We start from the raw sequence: 23,236 nt of genomic DNA on the forward strand, positions 1-23,236 counted from the left end.
GTGCTCTGTCTGAAGCTGCAGGAATCGTCTGGGCAGTGAATTTGTTGGGTTGGAGATCTGCCAGGGTAATGATAGGCAAGGAACTGGAGTTTTCTAGGGAACGAAATATAATGAACCACGAGGGTACCAAGGAAATCATTCACAAGGACATGGAGTCTGCCAGGCCACTCGATGTCTTATACCAGGAGTCAGCCATGTCACTGAACATCTTGGGCAGACATTCGCAGGGAAACGACTACCAGGCCAGGCCAGTGACCAAGACACAATTCTGCCAGGACAGATGATGTCCTGGACCAGGAGTCTGCTTGGGCAGGGAATGTGCTGGACCAGGAGTCTATTGGTCAATGAATGTGCTGGACTAGGAGTCTACTTGGCCAGAGAATGCGCTGGACCAGGAGTCTGCTTGGGCAGTCAATGTGCTGGACCAGGAGTCTGCTTGGTCAATGAATGTGCTGGAGCAGGAATTTGCTTTGGCAGTGAATGTACTGGACCAGGAGTCTGCTTGGGCAGGGAATGTGCAGGACCAGGAGTCTGATTGGTCAATAAATGTGCTGGACCAGGAGTTTGCTTGGGCAGTGAAGGTGCTGGACCAGGAATTTGCTTGGGTTTAAATGTGCTGGGCCAGAATTCAGTCTGGTCAGTGAATGTGCTGGACTAGGAGTCTGCTTGGTAAATGAATGTACTAGACCAGGAGTCTGCTTGGGCAGTGAATGTACTGGACCAGGAGTCTGCTTGGGCTTAAATGTGCTGGGCCAGAAGTCAGTCTGGTCAGTGAATGTGCTGGACCAGGAGTCTGCTTGGTAAATGAATGTTCCAGACCAAAATTCTGCTTGGTCAATGAATGTGCCAGACCAGGAGTCTGTTTGGGCAGTGAATGTGCTTGACCAGGAGTCTGCTTGGGCAGTGAATGTGCTGGACCAGGAGTCTGCTTGGGCAGTGAATGTGCTGGACCAGGAGTCTGCTTGGGCAGTGAATGTGCTGGACCAGGAGTCTGCTTGGGCAGTAAATGTGCGGGACCAAGAGTTTACTTGTGCAGTGAACATTGTGGATCAGGCATCTCCTTGAGTAATGAATGTGCTGGACCAGGAGTCTGCTTGGTCAGTGAATGTGCTGGACCAGGAGTCTCCTTTGGGCAGTGAATGTGCTGGACCAGGAGTCTGCGTGGGCAGTGAATGTGCTGGACCAGGAGTCTCCTTTGGGCAGTGAATGTGCTGGACCAGGAGTTTGCTTGGGCTTAAATGTGCTGGGCCAGAAGTCAGTCTGGTCAGTGAATGTGCTGGACCAGGAGTCTGCTTGGTAAATGAATGTTCCAGACCAAAATTCTGCTTGGTCAATGAATGGGCTAGACCAGGAGTCTGTTTGGGCAGTGAATGTGCTGGACCAGGAGTCTGCTTGGGCAGTGAATGTGCTTGACCAGGAGTCTGCTTGGGCAGTGAATGTGCTGGACCAGGAGTCTGCTTGGGCAGTGAATGTGCTGGACCAGGAGTCTGCTTGGGCAGTGAATGTGCTGGACCAGGAGTCTGCTTGGGCAGTGAATGTGCTGGACCAGGAGTCTGCTTGGGCAGTGAATGTGCTGGACCAGGAGTCTGCTTGGGCAGTGAATGGGCTAGACCAGGAGTCTGTTTGGGCAGTGAATGTGCTGGACCAGGAGTCTGCTTGGGCAGTGAATGTGCTGGACCAGGAGTCTGCTTGGGCAGTGAATGGGCTGGACCAGGAGTCTGCTTGGGCAGTGAATGTGCTGGACCTGGAGTCTGCTTGGGCAGTGAATGTGCTGGACCAGGAGTCTGCTTGGGCAGTGAATGTGCTGGACCAGGAGTCTGCTTGGGCAGTGAATGTGCTGGACCAGGAGTCTGCTTGGGCAGTGAATGTGCTGGACCAGGAGTCTGCTTGGGCAGTGAATGTGCTGGATCAGGCATCTCCTTGGGTAATGAATGTGCTGGACCAGGGGTCTGCTTGGTAAATGAATGTGCTGAAACAAGATTCTGCTTGGTGAATGAATGTGCTGGACTAGGAGTCTGCTTGGGCAGTGAATGTGCTGGACCAGGAGTCTGCTTGGGCAGTGAATGTGCTGGCCCAGGAGTCTGCTTGGGCAGTGAATGTGCTGGACCAGGAGTCTGCTTGGGCAGTGAATGTGCTGGATCAGGCATCTCCTTGGGTAATGAATGTGCTGGACCAGGGGTCTGCTTGGTAAATGAATGTGCTGAAACAAGATTCTGCTTGGTGAATGAATGTGCTGGACTAGGAGTCTGCTTGGTTATTGAATGTGCTGGACCAGGAGTCTGTTTGGGCAATGAATGTGCTGGACCAGGAGTCTGCTTGGTCAATGAATGTGCTGGACCAGGAGTCTGCTTGGTCAGTGAATGTGCTGGACCAGGGGTCTGCTTGGTAAATGAATGTGCTGAAACAAGATTCTGCTTGGTGAATGAATGTGCTGGACTAGGAGTCTGCTTGGTTATTGAATGTGCTGGACTAGGAGTCTGCTTGGTTATTGAATGTGCTGGACTAGGAGTCTGCTTGGTTATTGAATGTGCTGGACTAGGAGTCTGCGTGGGCAGTGAATGTGCTGGACTAGGCGTTTCCTTGGGCAGTAAATGTGCAGGACCAGGAGTCTGCTTGGGCAGTGAATGTGCTAGACCAGAACTCTGCTTTGGCAGTGAATTATCTGGACCATGAGTCTGGCTGGACAGTGGAAGTCTTGGAACCAGATTACGAAAAGACAGTAAAAACCTTAAACCAGGGGCTAGGGCTGTGCAGTGAACGTCTTGGACAAAGAGCCTACCTGGGAAGCCAGTGGTCAGTTTGCACCAGACGTTTAGCAAGACAGTGCATTTCGGGAAATAGAGAGTGTTTGGGGGCAGTGGTAATCACACAGTGTGCATTGGCAGGCCGTAGACAGGAATCTGCTTGGAATGTGTTTGGAGTGTCCACTTGTCTCAATCTAGAAGCTGGAAGTTGGCTGCCTTGCATGGTCGTACAGATGGACTCCAGCTGGACACCAGACACGAGGGCTTCCCATATCCACCAAAAAGAAGTCATCAAATGATCGTCCGAAGGGACCCAGCTCCAACCTTCTTCCGGAGGACATCAACCAGCCGCTCTAGTCTGTGTTTGGAGAGGGGACAGGAGAAGACATACATGTTAGGTGTCGCATGAAGGAACACAGTGAGACACATGAGAACCCTGGAGCCAGACATTTGCCAATCGAGGTGGGCAGTCCACTACCAGACAGGAGTGATACACAGGGGGACCAACGTCCACGTTAAAACATAGGATTCTGGACTCCTCACTCTATACAAAGAGCGCAACAACCCCTCAGATGGTGAGGCTGTGGCACTCAACAACCTGCAACCCGCACAATGATATGGCGAATGCATTGCTTTGAACTTCAAGATGCACCCTTTAATGGCTGAATAAGGCAAGCCCTCATCTTTGGTGGCCAGAGACCTGATGGCCTCCCCTTTCTCACCGAGTCTCGGAAACACAAATGTTACTACATTATAACAGGACGTTATATTCATGCCGTAAATGTTTACTGTTTGTGGTAACATGTCTTGGGGCAACCATCATCATCAGGTGGTCAAACACACGGACATAAAACTCCAATGTGGGCAATGCCAATGAACTTGCAGAGAGACCCTGCTAAGACCCTCTAAAAGCCTCCCTAACTGATTGACATCTAGCTCGCTTCCCACCCATCTACCAGCCCGTCACTCTCCCTTCAACACATGCTGCCCCCACTTACTCGGCTCTCTTCCAACATCTTGCTTGCTACCCACATACCTGACCATCTCCCGGCATCCTGCTTCCCACCCACATACCTGACCATCTGCCTGCATCCTGCTTCCCCACCCACATACCTGGCCATCTCCCGGCGTCCTGCTTCCCACCCACATACCTGACCATCTCCCGGCATCCTGCTTCCCACCCACATACCTGACCATCTGCCTGCATCCTGCTTCCCCACCCATATACCTGGCCATCTCCCGGCATCCTGCTTCCCACCCACATACCTGACCATCTCCCGGCATCCTGCTTCCCACCCACATACCTGACCATCTCCCTGCATCCTGCTTCCCACCCACATACCTGACCATCTCCCTGCATCCTGCTTCCCACCCACATACCTGGCCATCTCCCTGCATCTGCCTTCCCACCCTCATACCTGACCATGTCCCTGCTTGCTTCCCACCCACATACCTGCTGGTCTCCCTGCACCCTGCTTCCCACCCACATACCTGACCGTCTCCCCACCCACATACCGGTCTCCCTGCATCCTGCTTCCCACCCACATACCTGACCGTCTCCCCACCCACATACCGGTCTCCCTGCATCCTGCTTCCCACCCACATACCTGACCATCTCCCTTCTCCATCCCCATTCCTGACCTCTAATCCTCTCTATATCCGCCCCTATTCTCGAGCCCCCTTCTCCATCACTATTCCCGACCTCTATTCCTCTCTATATCTGCCCCTATTCTCGAGCCCCCTTCTCCATCACTATTCCCGACCTCTAATCCTCTCTATAATCCTCTCTATATCTGCCCCTACCCCCTTCTCATCACTATTCCCGACCTCTAATCCTCTCTATATCTGCCCCTACCCCCTTCTCCATCCCCGACCTCTAATCCTCTCTATATCTGCCCCTACCCCCTTCTCATCACTATTTCCGACCTCTATTCCTCTCTATATCCGCCCCTATTCTTGAGCCCCCTTATCCATCCCAATTCCCGACCTCTAATTCTCGAGCCCCCTTCTCCATCACTATTCCCGACCTCTAATCCTCTCTATATCCGCCCCTATTCTCGGGCCCCCTTCTCCATCACTATTCCCGACCTCTAATCCTCTCTATATCCGCCCCTATTCTCGGGCCCCCTTCTCATCACTATTCCCGACCTCTAATCCTCTCTATACCGCCCCTATTCTCGGGCCCCCTTCTCCATCACTATTCCCGACCTCTAATCCTCTCTATATCCGCCCCTATTCTTGAGCCCCCTTCTCATCACTATTCCCGACCTCTAATCCTCTCTATATCCGCCCCTATTCGACCTCTAATCCTCTCTATATCCGCCCCTACCCCCTTCTCATCACTATTCCCGACCTCTAATCCTCTCTATATCCGCCCCTATTCGACCTCTAATCCTCTCTATATCCGCCCCTATTCGACCTCTAATCCTCTCTATATCCGCCCCTACCCCCTTCTCATCACTATTCCCGACCTCTATTCCTCTCTATATCCGCCCCTATTCTCGGGCCCCCTTCTCCATCACTATTCCCGACCTCTAATCCTCTCTATATCCGCCCCTATTCTCGGGCCCCCTTCTCCATCACTATTCCCGACCTCTAATCCTCTCTATATCCGCCCCTATTCTCGGGCCCCCTTCTCCATCACTATTATCCGCCCCTATTCTCGGGCCCCCTTCTCCATCACTATTCCCGACCTCTAATCCTCTCTATATCCGCCCCTATTCTCGAGCCCCCTTCTCCATCACTATTCCCGACCTCTAATCCTCTCTATATCCGCCCCTATTCTCGAGCCCCCTTCTCCATCACTATTCCCGACCTCTAATCCTCTCTATATCCGCCCCTATTCTCGAGCCCCCTTCTCCATCCCCATTCCTGACCTCTAATCCTCTCTATACCGCCCCTATTCTCGAGCCCCCTTCTCCATCCCCATTCCTGACCTCTAATCCTCTCTATACCGCCCCTATTCTCGGGCCCCCTTCTCCATCCCCATTCCTGACCTCTAATCCTCTCTATACCGCCCCTATTCTCGAGCCCCCTTCTCCATCACTATTCCCGACCTCTAATCCTCTCTATATCCGCCCCTATTCTCGGGCCCCCTTCTCCATCACTATTCCCGACCTCTAATCCTCTCTATATCCGCCCCTATTCTCGAGCCCCCTTCTCCATCCCCGACCTCTAATCCTCTCTATACCGCCCCTATTCTCGAGCCCCCTTCTCCATCACTATTCCCGACCTCTAATCCTCTCTATATCCGACCTCTAATCCTCTCTATATCCGCCCCTATTCTCGGGCCCCCTTCTCCATCACTATTATCCGCCCCTATTCTCGGGCCCCCTTCTCCATCACTATTCCCGACCTCTAATCCTCTCTATATCCGCCCCTATTCTCGGGCCCCCTTCTCCATCACTATTATCCGCCCCTATTCTCGGGCCCCCTTCTCCATCACTATTCCCGACCTCTAATCCTCTCTATATCCGCCCCTATTCTCGAGCCCCCTTCTCCATCACTATTCCCGACCTCTAATACTCTCTATATCCGCCCCTATTCTCGAGCCCCCTTCTCCATCACTATTCCCGACCTCTAATCCTCTCTATATCCGCCCCTATTCTCGAGCCCCCTTCTCCATCCCCATTCCCGACCTCTAATCCTCTCTATACCGCCCCTATTCTCGAGCCCCCTTCTCCATCCCCATTCCCGACCTCTAATCCTCTCTATACCGCCCCTATTCTCGGGCCCCCTTCTCCATCCCCATTCCCGACCTCTAATCCTCTCTATACCGCCCCTATTCTCGAGCCCCCTTCTCCATCACTATTCCCGACCTCTAATCCTCTCTATATCCGCCCCTATTCTCGGGCCCCCTTCTCCATCACTATTCCCGACCTCTAATCCTCTCTATATCCGCCCCTATTCTCGAGCCCCCTTCTCCATCCCCATTCCTGACCTCTAATCCTCTCTATACCGCCCCTATTCTCGAGCCCCCTTCTCCATCACTATTCCCGACCTCTAATCCTCTCTATATCCGCCCCTATTCTCGGGCCCCCTTCTCCATCACTATTCCCGACCTCTAATCCTCTCTATATCCGCCCCTATTCTCGGGCCCCCTTCTCCATCACTATTATCCGCCCCTATTCTCGGGCCCCCTTCTCCATCACTATTCCCGACCTCTAATCCTCTCTATATCCGCCCCTATTCTCGGGCCCCCTTCTCCATCACTATTATCCGCCCCTATTCTCGGGCCCCCTTCTCCATCACTATTCCCGACCTCTAATCCTCTCTATATCCGCCCCTATTCTCGAGCCCCCTTCTCCATCACTATTCCCGACCTCTAATCCTCTCTATATCCGCCCCTATTCTCGAGCCCCCTTCTCCATCACTATTCCCGACCTCTAATCCTCTCTATATCTGCTCCTATTCTCGAGCCCTTCTCCATCACTATTCCCGACCTCTAATCCTCTCTATATCCGCCCCTATTCTCGAGCCCCCTTCTCCATCCCCATTCCCGACCTCTAATCCTCTCTATACCGCCCCTATTCTCGAGCCCCCTTCTCCATCCCCATTCCTGACCTCTAATCCTCTCTATACCGCCCCTATTCTCGAGCCCCCTTCTCCATCACTATTCCCGACCTCTAATCCTCTCTATACCGCCCCTATTCTCGAGCCCCCTTCTCCATCACTATTCCCGACCTCTAATCCTCTCTATATCCGCCCCTATTCTCGAGCCCCCTTCTCCATCCCCATTCCCGACCTCTAATCCTCTCTATACCGCCCCTATTCTCGAGCCCCCTTCTCCATCCCCATTCCCGACCTCTAATCCTCTCTATACCGCCCCTATTCTCGAGCCCCCTTCTCCATCCCCATTCCCGACCTCTAATCCTCTCTATACCGCCCCTACTCCCGAGCCCCCTTCTCCATCACTATTCCCGACCTCTAATCCTCTCTATATCTGCCCCTACCCCCTTCTCATCACTATTTCCGACCTCTAATCCTCTCTATATCCGCCCCTATTCTCGAGCGCCCTTCTCCATCCCCATGCCTGACCTCTAATCCTCTCTATACCGCCCCTATTCTCGAGCCCCCTTCTCCATCCCCATTCCTGACCTCTAATCCTCTCTATACCGCCCCTATTCTCGAGCCCCCTTCGCCATCACTATTCCCGACCTCTAATCCTCTCTATATCTGCCCCTACCCCCTTCTCATCACTATTTCCGACCTCTAATCCTCTCTATTTCCGCCCCTATTCTCGAGCGCCCTTCTCCATCACTATTCCCGACCTCTAATCCTCTCTATATCCGCCCCTATTCTCGAGCCCCCTTCTCCATCACTATTCCCGACCTCTAATCCTCTCTATATCCGCCCCTATTCTCGAGCCCCCTTCTCCATCACTATTCCCGACCTCTAATCCTCTCTATATCCGCCCCTATTCTTGAGCCCCCTTCTCCATTCCTGACCTCTAATCCTCTCTATACCGCCCCTATTCTTGAGCCCCCTTCTCCATCCCCATTCCTGACCTCTAATCCTCTCTATATCCGCCCCTATTCTCGAGCCCCCTTCTCCATCACTATTCCCGACCTCTAATCCTCTCTATATCCGCCCCTATTCTTGAGCCCCCTTCTCCATTCCTGACCTCTAATCCTCTCTATACCGCCCCTATTCTTGAGCCCCCTTCTCCATCCCCATTCCTGACCTCTAATCCTCTCTATATCCGCCCCTATTCTCGAGCCCCCTTCTCCATCACTATTCCCGACCTCTAATCCTCTCTATATCTGCCCCTACCCCCTTCTCATCACTATTTCCGACCTCTAATCCTCTCTATATCCGCCCCTATTCTCGAGCGCCCTTCTCCATCCCCATGCCTGACCTCTAATCCTCTCTATACCGCCCCTATTCTCGAGCCCCCTTCTCCATCCCCATTGCTGACCTCTAATCCTCTCTATACCGCCCCTATTCTCGAGCCCCCTTCGCCATCACTATTCCCGACCTCTAATCCTCTCTATACCGCCCCTATTCTCGAGCCCCCTTCTCCACCTCTAATCTTCTTCATATCCGGTCCTGGTGACCATTTCCTTCCTATTCACTCTGCGGACCTGAGCTACTCTTCCTCTTTCTATATCTCTATTCTTGTTTTACTTTCCTGTATTTCAGCACCCTTTCAATCCCCTTCGCGCCCTCTACCACCATTCCTGAGCCCACTCGCCCTTCCTCTTTTTTGCAGATCACAAGGTGGCGCCACTGCCATCTATAGGAACTAGCAGTTTATAGCCACGCGGTTCTCAATGATGGTTCTTACAAAGTGGAGCGTGCCACTGGCTGCCTCAAACTCAAGGCACTGGAAATCAACCTTAGACCTCCATCTACGGCCTGGGCACATGAGAAGAGGGGGAACACTACACCCCACTCGATGGAGCTCTGCTCCCACTGTCGCTGGAGCTAAAAGTGCACTCTGCTCCAAAACATGGCACCTTTTACTCAGTATACATGGAGACAGCGAACCCCTCCTGTGTCAGCCGTTACGCTCCGCCCCTGCGCTTCTCGCGTGGAGTATGGGCCTGGCTTGTCAGCATTTTCTAGGCCCTGCACTTAGATTTCAGTCCAGCCGTGACTCGGGGGTAGTGAGAAACCAGACACACTCCAGTGGATTGAGGGGCTGCGAGGTGAGGGCCCTGACGAGCATGTGTGGACCTCTGAGCAGTAAGGACGCTAATAAGCACTTCAAGCGAAACCAGGGGCAACAAGGACCCAGAGAAGCTCCTGGGGATTAAGGGTCAACAGGGGCTCTGCCAAGCACCTGCAGAATAAGGGCCAACAGGGGCTCTGCCAAGCACCTGCAGAATAAGGGCCAACAGGGACTCTGGCAAGCACCTGCAGAATAAGGGCCGACAGGGACTCTGGCAAGCACCCGCAGATCAAGGGTCGACAGGGACTCTGGCAAGCACCTGCAGAATAAGGGCCGACAGGGACTCTGGCAAGCACCCGCAGAATAAGGGCCGACAGGGACTCTGGCAAGCACCCGCAGAATAAGGGCCGACAGGGACTCTGGCAAGCACCCGCAGATCAAGGGCCGACAGGGACTCTGGCAAGCACCCGCAGAATAAGGGCCGACAGGGACTCTGGCAAGCACCCGCAGAATAAGGGCCGACAGGGACTCTGGCAAGCACCCGCAGAATAAGGGCCGACAGGGACTCTGGCAAGCACCCGCAGAATAAGGGCCGACAGGGACTCTGGCAAGCACCCGCAGATCAAGGGTCGACAGGGACTCTGGCAAGCACCCGCAGAATAAGGGCCGACAGGGGCTCTGGCAAGCACCCGCAGATCAAGGGTCGACAGGGACTCTGGCAAGCACCTGCAGAATAAGGGCCGACAGGGGCTCTGGCAAGCACCCGCAGATCAAGGGTCGACAGGGACTCTGGCAAGCACCTGCAGATCAAGGGTCGACAGGGACTCTGGCAAGCACCCGCAAGGGCCAACAGGGACTCTGCCAAGCACCTGCGGATTAAGGGTCAAAGGGGCTCTGCCAAGCACCCGCAGATCAAGGGTCGACAGGGACTCTGGCAAGCACCTGCAGATCAAGGGTCGACAGGGACTCTGGCAAGCACCCGCAAGGGCCAACAGGGACTCTGCCAAGCACCTGCGGATTAAGGGTCAAAGGGGCTCTGCCAAGCACCCGCAGATCAAGGGTCGACAGGGACTCTGGCAAGCACCCGCAAGGGCCAACAGGGACTCTGGCAAGCACCTGCGGATTAAGGGTCAAAGGGGCTCTGCCAAGCACCCGCAGATCAAGGGTCGACAGGGACTCTGGCAAGCACCCAGGGGTTAAAGATCAGAAGGGACCCTGATAGGCACCTGAGGGCAGCAGGACAGCAGGGCAGCGCGGTTTCAAACAGCAAAAGCGGATAGCACGAGCTTGGAGTAGCGCTTATGGACCCAGGGCCGACTCCAAGAAGCAGCTGCAGAACAAGGGATGGTGAGGACCCTGACCAGCAGCAGCAAACTCAGGGCCGGAGAGGATCCAGACACAGAAGCCTAGAGACAATGACGCTGCCTGGGCCTCCTATACCCATCCGGAAACACCAGAGGCCCATTGAGAAGCAGTACAGACCCATCTCAGTCTGTACGCAGGGGACCACTCTCTGCAGTCTGGGGTAGGAAGGGCACTCATTCCCTAGTAGTGCCACCTTTCACCTGCTCCACCACAGCAGGCTGTCCTATAGCGGTTGTGTTGCTTTGCCACTGTGGTTCTGAAACTTGGCTAATACATACCATCTGAAGGCAAGGATCCGGCGCAGAAGGAGAAATGAGTTGGCCTCAGGCACAGAAAACGAGTTTCTGAGCCAAGGACACCTGGAGGGCCTCCTGAGGGTAGAGGCGGGGAAGGAACCCCTTGCCTCCAGGGAATGCCTCTGATGAGAACGTGAAGGCGGGACACATCGACTGGTAAGTGGTGTCAGAGTAGAGGGGGAGTCAGAAACGAGGAAGGGGCAGAACACAAAGCTGGGTCACATGGCACAGCGCAGGTTCTTTCCAGGAGTAGAAAGGAGCAGCCAATAGTAGACAGGAGTGGGCCAGAATGAGCAGCACCAGGAGAAAGGGGACATCCTACCACACAGAAGGTGAGGAACCAGGAGAAGGAGTGTATCCTAACATACACAGAAGGGTCAGAACCAGGAGAAGGGGGGCATCCTACCATACATAGAAGGAGCAGAACCCGGAGAAGGGGGCATCCTAACATACACAGAAGGAGCGGAACCAGGAGAAGGGGACATGCTACCATACACAGAAGGAGCAGAACCAGGAGAAGGGGTGCATCCTAACAAACAGAAGGAGCGGAACCAGGAGAAAGGGGGCATCCTACCATACACAGATGGAGCGGAACCAGGAGAAGGGGGGGCATCCTAACATACACAGAAGGAGCGGAACCAGGAGAAAGGGGGCATCCTACCATACACAGATGGAGCGGAACCAGGAGAAGGGGGGATCCTACCATACACAAAAGGAGCAGAACCAGAGGAAGGGGGGCATCCTAGCATACAGAGAAGGAGCAGAACCAGGAGAAGGGGGGGCATCCTACCATACACAGAAGGAGCGGAACCAGAGGAAGGGTGGCATCCTAGCAAACACAGAAGGGTCAGAACCAGGAGAAGGGTGGCATCCTAACATACACAGAAGGAGCAGAACCAGGAGAAGGGTGGCATCCGAACATACACAGAAGGAGCAGAACCAGGATAAGGGGGGCATCCTAAAAAGCACAGAAGGAGCGGAACCAGGAGAAGGGGGGGCATCCTACCATACACAGAAGGAGCGGAACCAGAGGAAGGGGGGCATCCTAGCATACAGAGAAGGAGCGGAACCAGGAGAAGGGGGGCATCCTACCGTACACAGAAGGAGCGGAACCAGAAGAAGGGGGGTATCCTAACATACAGAGAAGGAGCGGAACGAGGAGAAGGGGTGCATCCTAACAAACACAGGAGGAGCGGAACAAGAAGAAGGGGAGCATCCAAACATACACAGAAGGGTCAGAACGAGAACCAGGAGAAAAGGGCATCCTAACCTACCCAGAAGGGTCAGAACCAGGAGAAGGGGGGCATCCTAACATACAGAGAAGGCGCGGAACCACGAGAAGGGGGGATCCTACCATACACAGAAGGAGCGGAACCAGAAGAAGAGGACATCCTAACAAACACAGAAGGAGCGGAACCAGGACAAGGGGGGCATCCTAACATACACAGAAGGGTCAGAACTAGAACCAGGAGAAAGGGGGCATCCTAACCTACACAGAGGGAGCGTATAACCAGGAGAAGGGGGGCATCCTAACAAACACAGAATGGTCAGAACCAGGAGAAGGGGGCATCCTAACAAACACAGAGGGAGCGGAACCAGGAGAAGGAGTGCCTCCTAACAAACACAGAAGGAGCGGAACCAGGAGAAGGGGGGCATTCTAACATACACAGAAGGAGCGTAACCAGGAGAAGGGGGGCATCCTAACAAACAGAATGGTCAGAACCAGGAGAAGGGGGCATCCTAACATACACAGAAGGTGAGAACCAGGAGAAAGGGGACATCCTGCCCTACACAGACAGAGCGGAACGAGGAGAAGGGGAGCAACCTGCCATACACAGAAGGAGCGGAACCAGGAGAAGGGGAGCATCCTAACATACACAGAAGAAGCAGAACCAGGAGAAGGCGGACATCCTAACATACACAGAAGAAGCAGAACCAGGAGAAGGGGGGCATCCTAACATACACAGAAGAAGCAGAACCAGGAGAAGGGGGGCATCCTAACATACACAGAAGAAGCAGAACCAGGAGAAGGGGAGCATCCTAACATACACAGAAGAAGCAGAACCAGGAGAAGGGGGGCATCCTAACATACACAGAAGAAGCAGAACCAGGAGAAGGGGGGCATCCTAACATACACAGAAGAAGCAGAATCAGGAGAAGGGGTGCACCCTAACATACACAGAAGGGTCAGAACCAGGAGAAGGGGGGCATCCTAACATACACAGAAGGTGAGAACCAGGAGAAAGAGGGCATCCTACCATACACAGAAGGAGCGGAACCAGTAGAAGCGTGCATCCTAACATACGCAGAAGGAGCGGAACCAGGAGAAGGGGTGCATCCTAACATACACAGAAGGAGCGGAACCAGGAGAAGGCGGGTATCCTAACATACACAGAAGGGTCAGAACCAGAACCAGGAGAAAGGGGGCATCCTAACCTACACAGAAGGGTCAGAACCAGGAGAAGCGGCGCATCCTAACCTACACAGAAGGAGCGGAACCAGGAGACGAGGACATCCTAACAAACACAGAAGGAGCGGAACCAGGAGAAGGGGGGCATCCTAACAAACACAGAAGGGTCAGAAGAAGGAGAAGGGGGGCATCCTAACAAACACAGAAGGGTCAGAAGAAGGAGAAGGGGGGCATCCTAACATACACAGAAGGTGAGAACCAGGAGAAAGGGGACATCCTACCATACAGAGAAGGCGCGGAACCACGAGAAGGGGGGATCCTACCATACACAGAAGGAGCGGAACCAGAAGAAGAGGACATCCTAACAAACACAGAAGGAGCGGAACCAGGACAAGGGGGGCATCCTAACATACACAGAAGGGTCAGAACTAGAACCAGGAGAAAGGGGGCATCCTAACCTACACAGAAGGAGCGTATAACCAGGAGAAGGGGGGCATCCTAACAAACACAGAATGGTCAGAACCAGGAGAAGGGGGCATCCTAACAAACACAGAGGGAGCGGAACCAGGAGAAGGAGTGCCTCCTAACAAACACAGAAGGAGCGGAACCAGGAGAAGGGGGGCATTCTAACATACACAGAAGGAGCGTAACCAGGAGAAGGGGGGCATCCTAACAAACACAGAATGGTCAGAACCAGGAGAAGGGGGCATCCTAACATACACAGAAGGTGAGAACCAGGAGAAAGGGGACATCCTGCCCTACACAGACAGAGCGGAACGAGGAGAAGGGGAGCAACCTGCCATACACAGAAGGAGCGGAACCAGGAGAAGGGGAGCATCCTAACATACACAGAAGAAGCAGAACCAGGAGAAGGCGGGCATCCTAACATACACAGAAGAAGCAGAACCAGGAGAAGGGGGGCATCCTAACATACACAGAAGAAGCAGAACCAGGAGAAGGGGGCATCCTAATAAACACAGAAGGGTCAGAAACAGGAGAAGGGGGCATCCTAACATACACAGAAGGAGCAGAACCAGGAGAAGGGGGCATCCTAACATACACAGGAGGTGAGAACCAGGAGAAAGGGGACATCCTACCATACACAGACGGAGCAGAACCAGGTGAAGGCGGCATCCTAACATACACAGACGGAGCAGAACCAGGAGAAAGGGGCATCCTAACATACACAGAAGGTGAGAACCAGGAGAAAGGGGACATCCTAACATACACAGAAGGGTCAGAACAATGAGAAGGGGGCATCCTAACATACACAGAAGGTGAGAACCAGGAGAAAGGGGACATTTTACCATACAGAGAAGGAGCGGAACAGGAGAAGCGGGGCATCCTAACATACATAGAAGGTGAGAACCAGGAGAAAGGGGACATTGTACCATACACAGAAGGAGCAGAACCAGGAGAAGGGGTGCATCCTAACTAACAGACGGGTCAGAACCAGGAGAAGGGGTGCATCCTAACAAACATAGAAGGGTCAGAACCAGGAGAAGGGGGGATAGCCTAACATACACCGAAGGAGCAGAACCAGGAGAAGGGGGCATCCTAACATACACAGACGGAGCAGAACCAGGAGAAAGGGGCATCCTAACCTACTCAGAAGGAGCGGAACCAGGAGAAAGGGGCATCCTAACATACACAGAAGGTGAGAACCAGGAGAAAGGGGACCTCCTAACATACACAGAAGGGTCAGAACAATGAGAAGGGGGCATCCTAACATACATAGAAGGTGAGAACCAGGAGAAAGGGGACATCTTACCATACACAGAAGGAGCGGAACCAGGAGAAGGGGTGCATCCTAACAAACATGGACGGGTCAGAACCAGGAAAAGCGGGCATCCTAACAAACAGACGGGTCAGAACCAGGAGAAGGGGGGCATCCTAACACACACAGAAGGAGCGTAACCAGGAGAAGGAGGGCATCCTAACATACACAGAAGGTGAGAACCAGGATAAAGGGGCATCCTAACATACACAGAAGGTGAGAACCAGGAGAAAGGGGACATCTTAACATACACAGAAGGGTCAGAAACAGGAGAAAGGGGACATCCTAACAAACATAGACGAGTCAGAACCAGGAGAAGGGGGGAATCCTATCATACAGAGAAGGAGCGGAAGCAGGAGAAGGGGGCATCCTAACAAACATAGACGGGTCAGAACCAGGAGAAGGGGGGCAGCCCAACATACACAGAAGGAGCGTAACCAGAAGGGGGCATCCTAACATACACAGAAGGTGAGAACCAGGAGAAAGGGGACATCCTACCACACACAGACAGAGCGGAACCAGGAGAAGGGGGCAGCCTAACAGACAGACGGGTCAGAACCAGGAGAAGGGGGGCATCCTACCATACACAGAAGGAGCGGAACCAGGAGAAGGGCGGCATCCTAACAAACACAGAAGCAGTGGAACCAGGAGAAGGGGGGCATCCTAACATACACAGAAGAAGCAGAACCAGGAGAAGGGGGCATCCTAACATACACAGAAGAGTCAGAACCAGGAGAAGGGGAGCATCCTAACATACACAGAAGAAGCAGAACCAGGAGAAGGGGGGCATCCTAACATACACAGAAGAAGCAGAACCAGGAGAAGGGGGGCATCCTAACATACACAGAAGAAGCAGAATCAGGAGAAGGGGTGCACCCTAACATACACAGAAGGGTCAGAACCAGGAGAAGGGGGGCATCCTAACATACACAGAAGGTGAGAACCAGGAGAAAGAGGGCATCCTACCATACACAGAAGGAGCGGAACCAGTAGAAGCGTGCATCCTAACATACGCAGAAGGAGCGGAACCAGGAGAAGGGGTGCATCCTAACATACACAGAAGGAGCGGAACCAGGAGAAGGCGGGTATCCTAACATACACAGAAGGGTCAGAACCAGAACCAGGAGAAAGGGGGCATCCTAACCTACACAGAAGGGTCAGAACCAGGAGAAGCGGCGCGTCCTAACCTACACAGAAGGAGCGGAACCAGGAGACGAGGACATCCTAACAAACACAGAAGGAGCGGAACCAGGAGAAGTGAGGCATCCTAACAAACAGACAGGTCAGAACAAGGAGAAGGGATGCATCCTAACAAACACAGAAGGACCAGAACCAGGAGAAGGGGGGCATCCTAACAAACACAGAAGGGCCAGAAGAAGGAGAAGGGGGGCATCCTAACATACACAGAAGGTGAGAACCAGGAGAAAGGGGACATCCTACCATACAGAGAAGGAGCGGAACAGGAGAAGGGGGGCATCCTAACATACACAGAAGGTGAGAACCAGGAGAAAGGGGACATCCTACCATACACAGACGGAGCAGAACCAGGAGAAATGGGGCAGCCTAACAGAGAGACGGGTCAGAACCAGGAGAAGGGGGGCATCCTAACATACACAGAAGGTGAGAACCAGGAGAAAGGGGACATCCTACCATACACAGACGGAGCAGAACCAGGAGAAGTGGGGCAGCCAAACAAACATAGACGGGTCAGAACCAGGAGAAGGGAGCATCCTAACAAACAGACAGGTGAGAACCAGGAGAAGGGGGCAACCTAATACATACAGAAGGTGAGAACCAGGAGAAATGGGACATCCTACCATACACCGAAGGAGTGGAACCAGGAGAAGGGGACATCCTAACATGCACAGAAGGTGAGAACCAGGAGAAGGGGGCATCCTACCATACACAGATGGAGCAGAACCAGGAGAAGGGGAGCATCCTAACAAACACAGAAGGGTCAGAACCAGGAGAAAGGGGCATCCTACCATACACAGAAGGAGCATAACAAGGAAAAGGGGGCATCCTAACAAACACAGAAGGAGCGGAACCAGTAGAAGGGGTGCATCCTAACTTACACAGAAGGAGCGGAACCAGGAGAAGGGGGCATCCTAATAAACACAGAAGGAGTGGAACCAGGAGAAGGGGGTATCCTAACATAAACGGAAGGTGAGAACCAGGAGAAAGGGGCATCCTAACATACACAGAAGGAGCAGAACCAGGAGAAGGGGACATGCTAACATACACAGAAGGGTGAGAACCAGGTTAAAGGGGCGTCCTAACATACACAGAAGGTGTGAACCAGGAGAAAGGGAACATCCTACCATACACAGAAGGAGCGGAACCAGGAGAAGGGGTGCATCCTAACATACACAGAAGGGTCAGAACCAGGAGAAGGGGGCATCCTACCATACACAGAAGGGTCATAAACCAGGAGAAGGGGGGCATCCTAACATACACAGAAGGAGCGGAACCAGGAGAAGGGGGACATCCTAACATACACAGAAGGAGCAGAACCTGGAGAAGGGGGCATCCTAACATACACAGAAGGAGCAGAACCCGGAGAAGGGGGCATCCTAACATACACAGAAGGAGCAGAACCTGGAGAAGGGGGTATCCTAACATACACAGAAGGAGCAGAACCAAGAGAAGGGGTGCATCCCAACAAACACAGAAGGGTCCGAACCAGGAGAAGAGGGGCATCCTAACATACACAGAAGGTGAGAACCTGGAGAAACGGGACATCCTACCATACAGAGAAGGAGCGGAACCAGGAGAAGGGGGCATCCTAACAGACAGATGAGTCAGAACCAGGAGAAGGGGGGAATCCTAACAAACACAGAAGGGTCAGAACCAGGAGAAGGGGTGCATCCTAACAAACACAGAAGGAGCGGAACCAGGAGAAGGGGTGCATCATAACAAACACAGAAGTAGGGGAACCAGGAGAAGGGGTGCATCCAAACAAACACAGAATGGTCAGAACCAGAAGAAGGGGGGCATCCTAACAAACACAGAAGGGTCAGAACCAGGAGAAAGGGGACATCCTACCATACACAGACGTAGCAGAACCCGGAGAAGGGTGCATCCTAACAAACACAGAATGGTCAGAACCAGGAGAAGGGGGCATCCTAACACACATAGACGGGTGAGAACCAGGAGAAGGGGGGCATCCTAAAACACACAGAAGGTGAGAACCAGGAGAAACGAGACATCCAACCATTCACCGAAGGAGCGGAACCAGAAGAGGGTGGCATCCTACCATACACAGAAGGAGCAGAACCAAGAGAATGGGGCATCCTAACATACACAGAAGGAGCGGAACCAGGAGAAGGGGTGCATCCTAACAAACACAGAAGGGTCAGAACCAGGAGAAGAGGGGCATCCTAACATACACAGAAGGTGAGAACCTGGAGAAAGGGGACAACCTACCATACAGAGAAGGAGCGGAACCAGGAGAAGGGGGCATCCTAACAAACAGACGGGTCAGAACCAGGAGAAGGGGGGCATCCTAACAGACGGATCAGAACCAGGGGAAGGGGGGTCATCCTAACATACACAGAAGGAGTGGAACCAGGAGAAGGGGAGCATCCTAACATACACAGAAGAGTGGACCAGGAGAAGGGGGGCATCTTAACATACACCAAAGGAGCATGACCAGGAAAAGGGGGGCATCCTAACATACACAGAAGGAGCGTAACCAGGAAAAGGGGGCATCCTAACATAAACAGAAGGTGAAAACCAGGCGAAATGGGACATCCTACCATACACAGAAGGAGTGGAACCAGGAGAAGGGGGGCATCCTAACATAAACAGAAGGTGAAAACCAGGCGAAATGGGATATCCTACCATACACAGAAGGAGTGGAACCAGGAGAAGGGGGGCATCCTAACATAAACAGAAGGTGAAAACCAGGCGAAATGGGACATCCTACCATACACAGAAGGAGCGGAACCAGGAAAAAGGGGCATCCTAACATACACAAAAGGAGCGGAACCAGGAGAAGGGGACATTCTAACATACACATAAGGGTCAGACCCAGGAGAAAGGGGCGTCCTAACATACACAGAAGGTGAGAACCAGGAGAAAGGGGACATCCTACCATACACAGAAGGAGCGGAACCAGGAGAAGGGGTGCATCCTAACATACACAGAAGGAGCAGAACCCAGAGAAGGGGGCATCCTACATTACACAGAAGGAGTAGAACCTGGAGAAGGGGGTATCCTAACATACACAAAAGGAGCAGAACCAGGAGAAGGGGTGCATCCTAACAAACACAGAAGGGTCAGAACCAGGAGAAGAGGGGCATCCTAACATACACAGAAGGTGAGAACCAGGAGAAAGCGGACATCCTACCATACACAGAAGGAGCGGAACCAGGAGAAGGGGGGCATCCTAACATACACAGAAGGAGCAGAACCCAGAGAAGGGGTGCATCCTAACAAACAAAGAAGGGTCAGAACCAGGAGAAGAGGGGCATCCTAACAAACACAGTAGGGTCAGAACCAGGAGAAGCGGTGCATCCTAACAAACACAGATGGAGCGGACCCAGGAGAAGGGGTGCATCCTAACAAACACAGAGGGTCAGAACAGGAGAAGGGGGGCATACTAACAAACACAGAAGGGTCAGAACCAGGAGAAGGGGGCATCCTAACATACACGGAAGGTGAGAACCGGGAGAAAGGGGCATCCTAACATACACAGAAGGAGCGGAACCAGGAGAAGGGGTGCATCCTAACAAACACAGAAGGAGTGGAACCAGGAGAAGGGGTGCATCCTAGCAAACACAGAAGTAGCGGAACCAGGAGAAGGGGTGTATCCAAACAAAAACAGAATGGTCAGAACCAGAAGAAGGGGGGCATCCTAACAAACAAAGAAGGGTCAGAACAGGAGAAGGGGGGCATCCTAAAAAACGCAGAAGGGTCAGAACCAGGAGAAGGGGGGCATCCTAACAAACACAGAAGGGTCAGAACCAGGAGAAATGGGACATCCTACCATACACAGACAGAGCGGAACCAGGAGAAGAGGGGCATCCCTACAAACAGACGGGTCAGAACCAGGAGAAGGGGGGCATCCTAACAAACAGACGGGTCAGAACCAGGAGAAGGGGGGCATCCTAACATACACGGAAGGTGAGAACCGGGAGAAAGGGGCATCCTAACCTACACAGAAGGAGCGGAACCAGGAGAAGGGGTGCATCCTAACAAACACAGAAGGAGCAGAACCAGGAGAAGGGGTGCATCCTGACAAACACAGAAGGGTCAGAACCAGGAGAAGAGGGGCATCCTAACAAACACAGAAGGGTCAGAACCAGGAGAAGGGGGCATCCTAACATAAACAGAAGGTGAAAAGCAGGGGAAATGGGACATCCTACCATACACAGACAGAGCGGAAGCAGGAGAAGGGGGGCATCCTAACAAACAGACGGGTCAGAACCAGGAGAAGGGGGACTTTCTAACAAACACAGAAGGGTCAGAACCAGGAGAAGGGGCATCCTAACATACACGGAAGGTGAGAACCAGGAGAAAGGGGCATCCTAACATACACAGAAGGAGCGGAACCAGGAGAAGGGGACATCCTAACACTCCCAGAAGGTCCAGAACCAGGAGAAAGGGGCTTCCTAACATACACAGAAGGTGAGAACCAGGAGAAAGGGGACATCCTAACATACACACAAGGAGCGGAACCAGGAGAAGGGGTGCATCCTAACATACACAGAAGGGTCAGAACCAGGAGAAGGGGGCCATCCTAACATACACAGAAGGTCCAGAACCAGGAGAAAAGGGCGTCCTAACATACACAGAAGGTGAGAAGCAGGAGAAAGGGGACATCCTAACATACACACAAGGAGCGGAACCAGGAGAAGGGGTGCATCCTAACATACACAGGAGGGTCAGAACAGGGAGAAGGGGGCCATCCTAACATACACAGAAGGGTCAGAACCAGGAGAAGGGGGGCATCCTAACATACACAGAAGGAGCGGAACCAGCAGAAGGGGGACATTCTAACGTACACAGAAGGAGCGGAACAAGGAGAAGAGGGGGATCCTAACAAACACAGAAGGTGAGAGCCAGGAGAAAGGGGACATCCTACCATACACCGAAGGAGTGGAACCAGGAGAATGGGACATCCTAACATGCACAGAAGGGTCAGAAACCGGAGAAAGGGACATCCTACCATATACAGAACGAGCAGAACCAGGAGAAGGGGGCCATCCTAACAAACACAGAAGGGTCAGAACCAGAAGAAGGGGTGCATCCCAAAAAACACAGAAGGAGCGGAACCAGGAGAAGAATTGCAACCTAAGAAACACAGAAGTAGTGGAACCAGGAGAAGGGGTGTATCCAAACAAACACAGAATGGTCAGAACCAGAAGAAGGGGGGAATCTTAACAAACATAGAGGGGTCAGAACCAGAAGATGGGGGGCATCCTAACAAACACAGAAGGATCAGAACCAGGAGAAGGGGGGCATCCTAACATACACAGAAGGTGAGAACCAGGAGAAAGAGGACATCCTACCATACAGAGAAGGAGCGGAACCAGGAGAAGGGGGCATCCTAACAAACAGACGGGCCAGAACCAGGAGAAGGGGGGAATCCTAACAAACATAGATGGGTCAGAACCAGGAGAAGGGGGCATCCTAACAAACACAGAAGGGTCAGAACTAGGAGAAGAGGGGGATCCTAACAAACAGACGGGTCAGAACTAGGAGAAGAGGGGGATCCTAACAAACACAGAAGGGTCAGCATCAGGAGAAGGGGGGCATCCTAACATACACAGAAGGAGCGGAACAAGGAGAAGAGGGGGATCCTAACAAACACAGAAGGTGAGAGCCAGGAGAAAGGGGACATCCTACCATACACCGAAGGAGTGGAACCAGGAGAATGGGACATCCTAACATGCACAGAAGGGTCAGAAACCGGAGAAAGGGACATCCTACCATATACAGAACGAGCAGAACCAGGAGAAGGGGGCCATCCTAACAAACACAGAAGGGTCAGAACCAGAAGAAGGGGGGCGTCCTAACAAACATAGATGGGTTAGAACCAGAAGAAGGGGGGCATCCTAACAAACAGACGGGTCAGAACCAGGAGAAGGGGGCATCCTAACAAACACAGAAGGGTCAGAACTAGGAGAAGGGGGATCCTAACAAACAGACGGGTCAGAACTAGGAAAAGGGGGGATACTAACAAACACAGAAGGGTCAGAACCAGGAGAAGGGGGGCATCCTATCATACACAGAAGGGTCAGAAACCAGAGAAAGGGGACATCGTACCATATACAGAAGGAGCAGAACCAGGAGAAGGGGGACATCCTAACAAACACAGAAGGGTCAGAATCAGGAGAAGGGGGGCGTCCTAACAAACATAGATGGGCCAGAACCAGGAGAAGGGTGGCATCCTATCATACACAGAAGGTGAGAACCAGGAGAAAGGTGACATCCTAACAAACATAGACGGGTCAGAAACAGGAGAAGGGTGGCATCCTAACATACACAGAAGGAGCGTAACCAGGAGAAGGGGGGCATCGAACAAACACAGAAGGGTCAGTACCAGGAGAAGGGGGCATCCCAACATACACAGAAGGTGAGAACCAGGAGAAAGGGGACATCCTACCATACACAGAAGGAGCGGAACCATGAGAACAGGTGCATCTTAACAAACGGCGAAGGAGCAGAACCAGGAGACAGGGGCATCCTAACAAACACAGAAGGGTCAGAACCAGGAGAAGGGGGGCATCCTAACATACACAGAAGGAGCGGAACCAGGAGAAGGGGCATCCTAACAAACATAGACGGGTCAGAACCAGGAGAAGGGGGCCATCCTAACAAACACAGAAGGGTCAGAACCAGGAGAAAGGGGACATCCTACCATACACAGACGGAGCTGAACCAGGAGAAGGGGGGCATCCTAACAAACAGACGGGTCAGAACCAGGAGAAGGGGGCATCCTAACATACACCGAAGGAGCGGAACCAGGAGAAGGGGGCATCTTAACATACACAGAAGGGTCACAAACAGGAGACAGGGGAAATC

The 23,236-nt window shown here is 53.0% G+C and overlaps 1 protein-coding gene across 1 annotated transcript in view; it reads right to left on the bottom strand.

Moving 5' to 3' along the window:
- Positions 1-1,809: 1,809 nt before the first annotated feature.
- The window catches only part of MIPOL1 (mirror-image polydactyly 1), a 1,528,730-nt gene continuing 1,507,303 nt past the window's right edge, over positions 1,810-23,236 (bottom strand). Inside the window, exon 12 of the mRNA XM_069638413.1 lies at positions 1,810-3,102. Coding sequence (XP_069494514.1) covers positions 3,036-3,102 — 67 coding nt within the window. The 3' untranslated portion in view covers positions 1,810-3,035. The remainder of the gene's footprint in view (positions 3,103-23,236) is intronic.

Source organism: Ambystoma mexicanum, chromosome 14, assembly GCF_040938575.1.
Source record: "Ambystoma mexicanum isolate Mex_15411 chromosome 14, UKY_AmexF1_1, whole genome shotgun sequence".
NCBI classification, from domain to species: Eukaryota; Metazoa; Chordata; class Amphibia; order Caudata; family Ambystomatidae; genus Ambystoma; species Ambystoma mexicanum.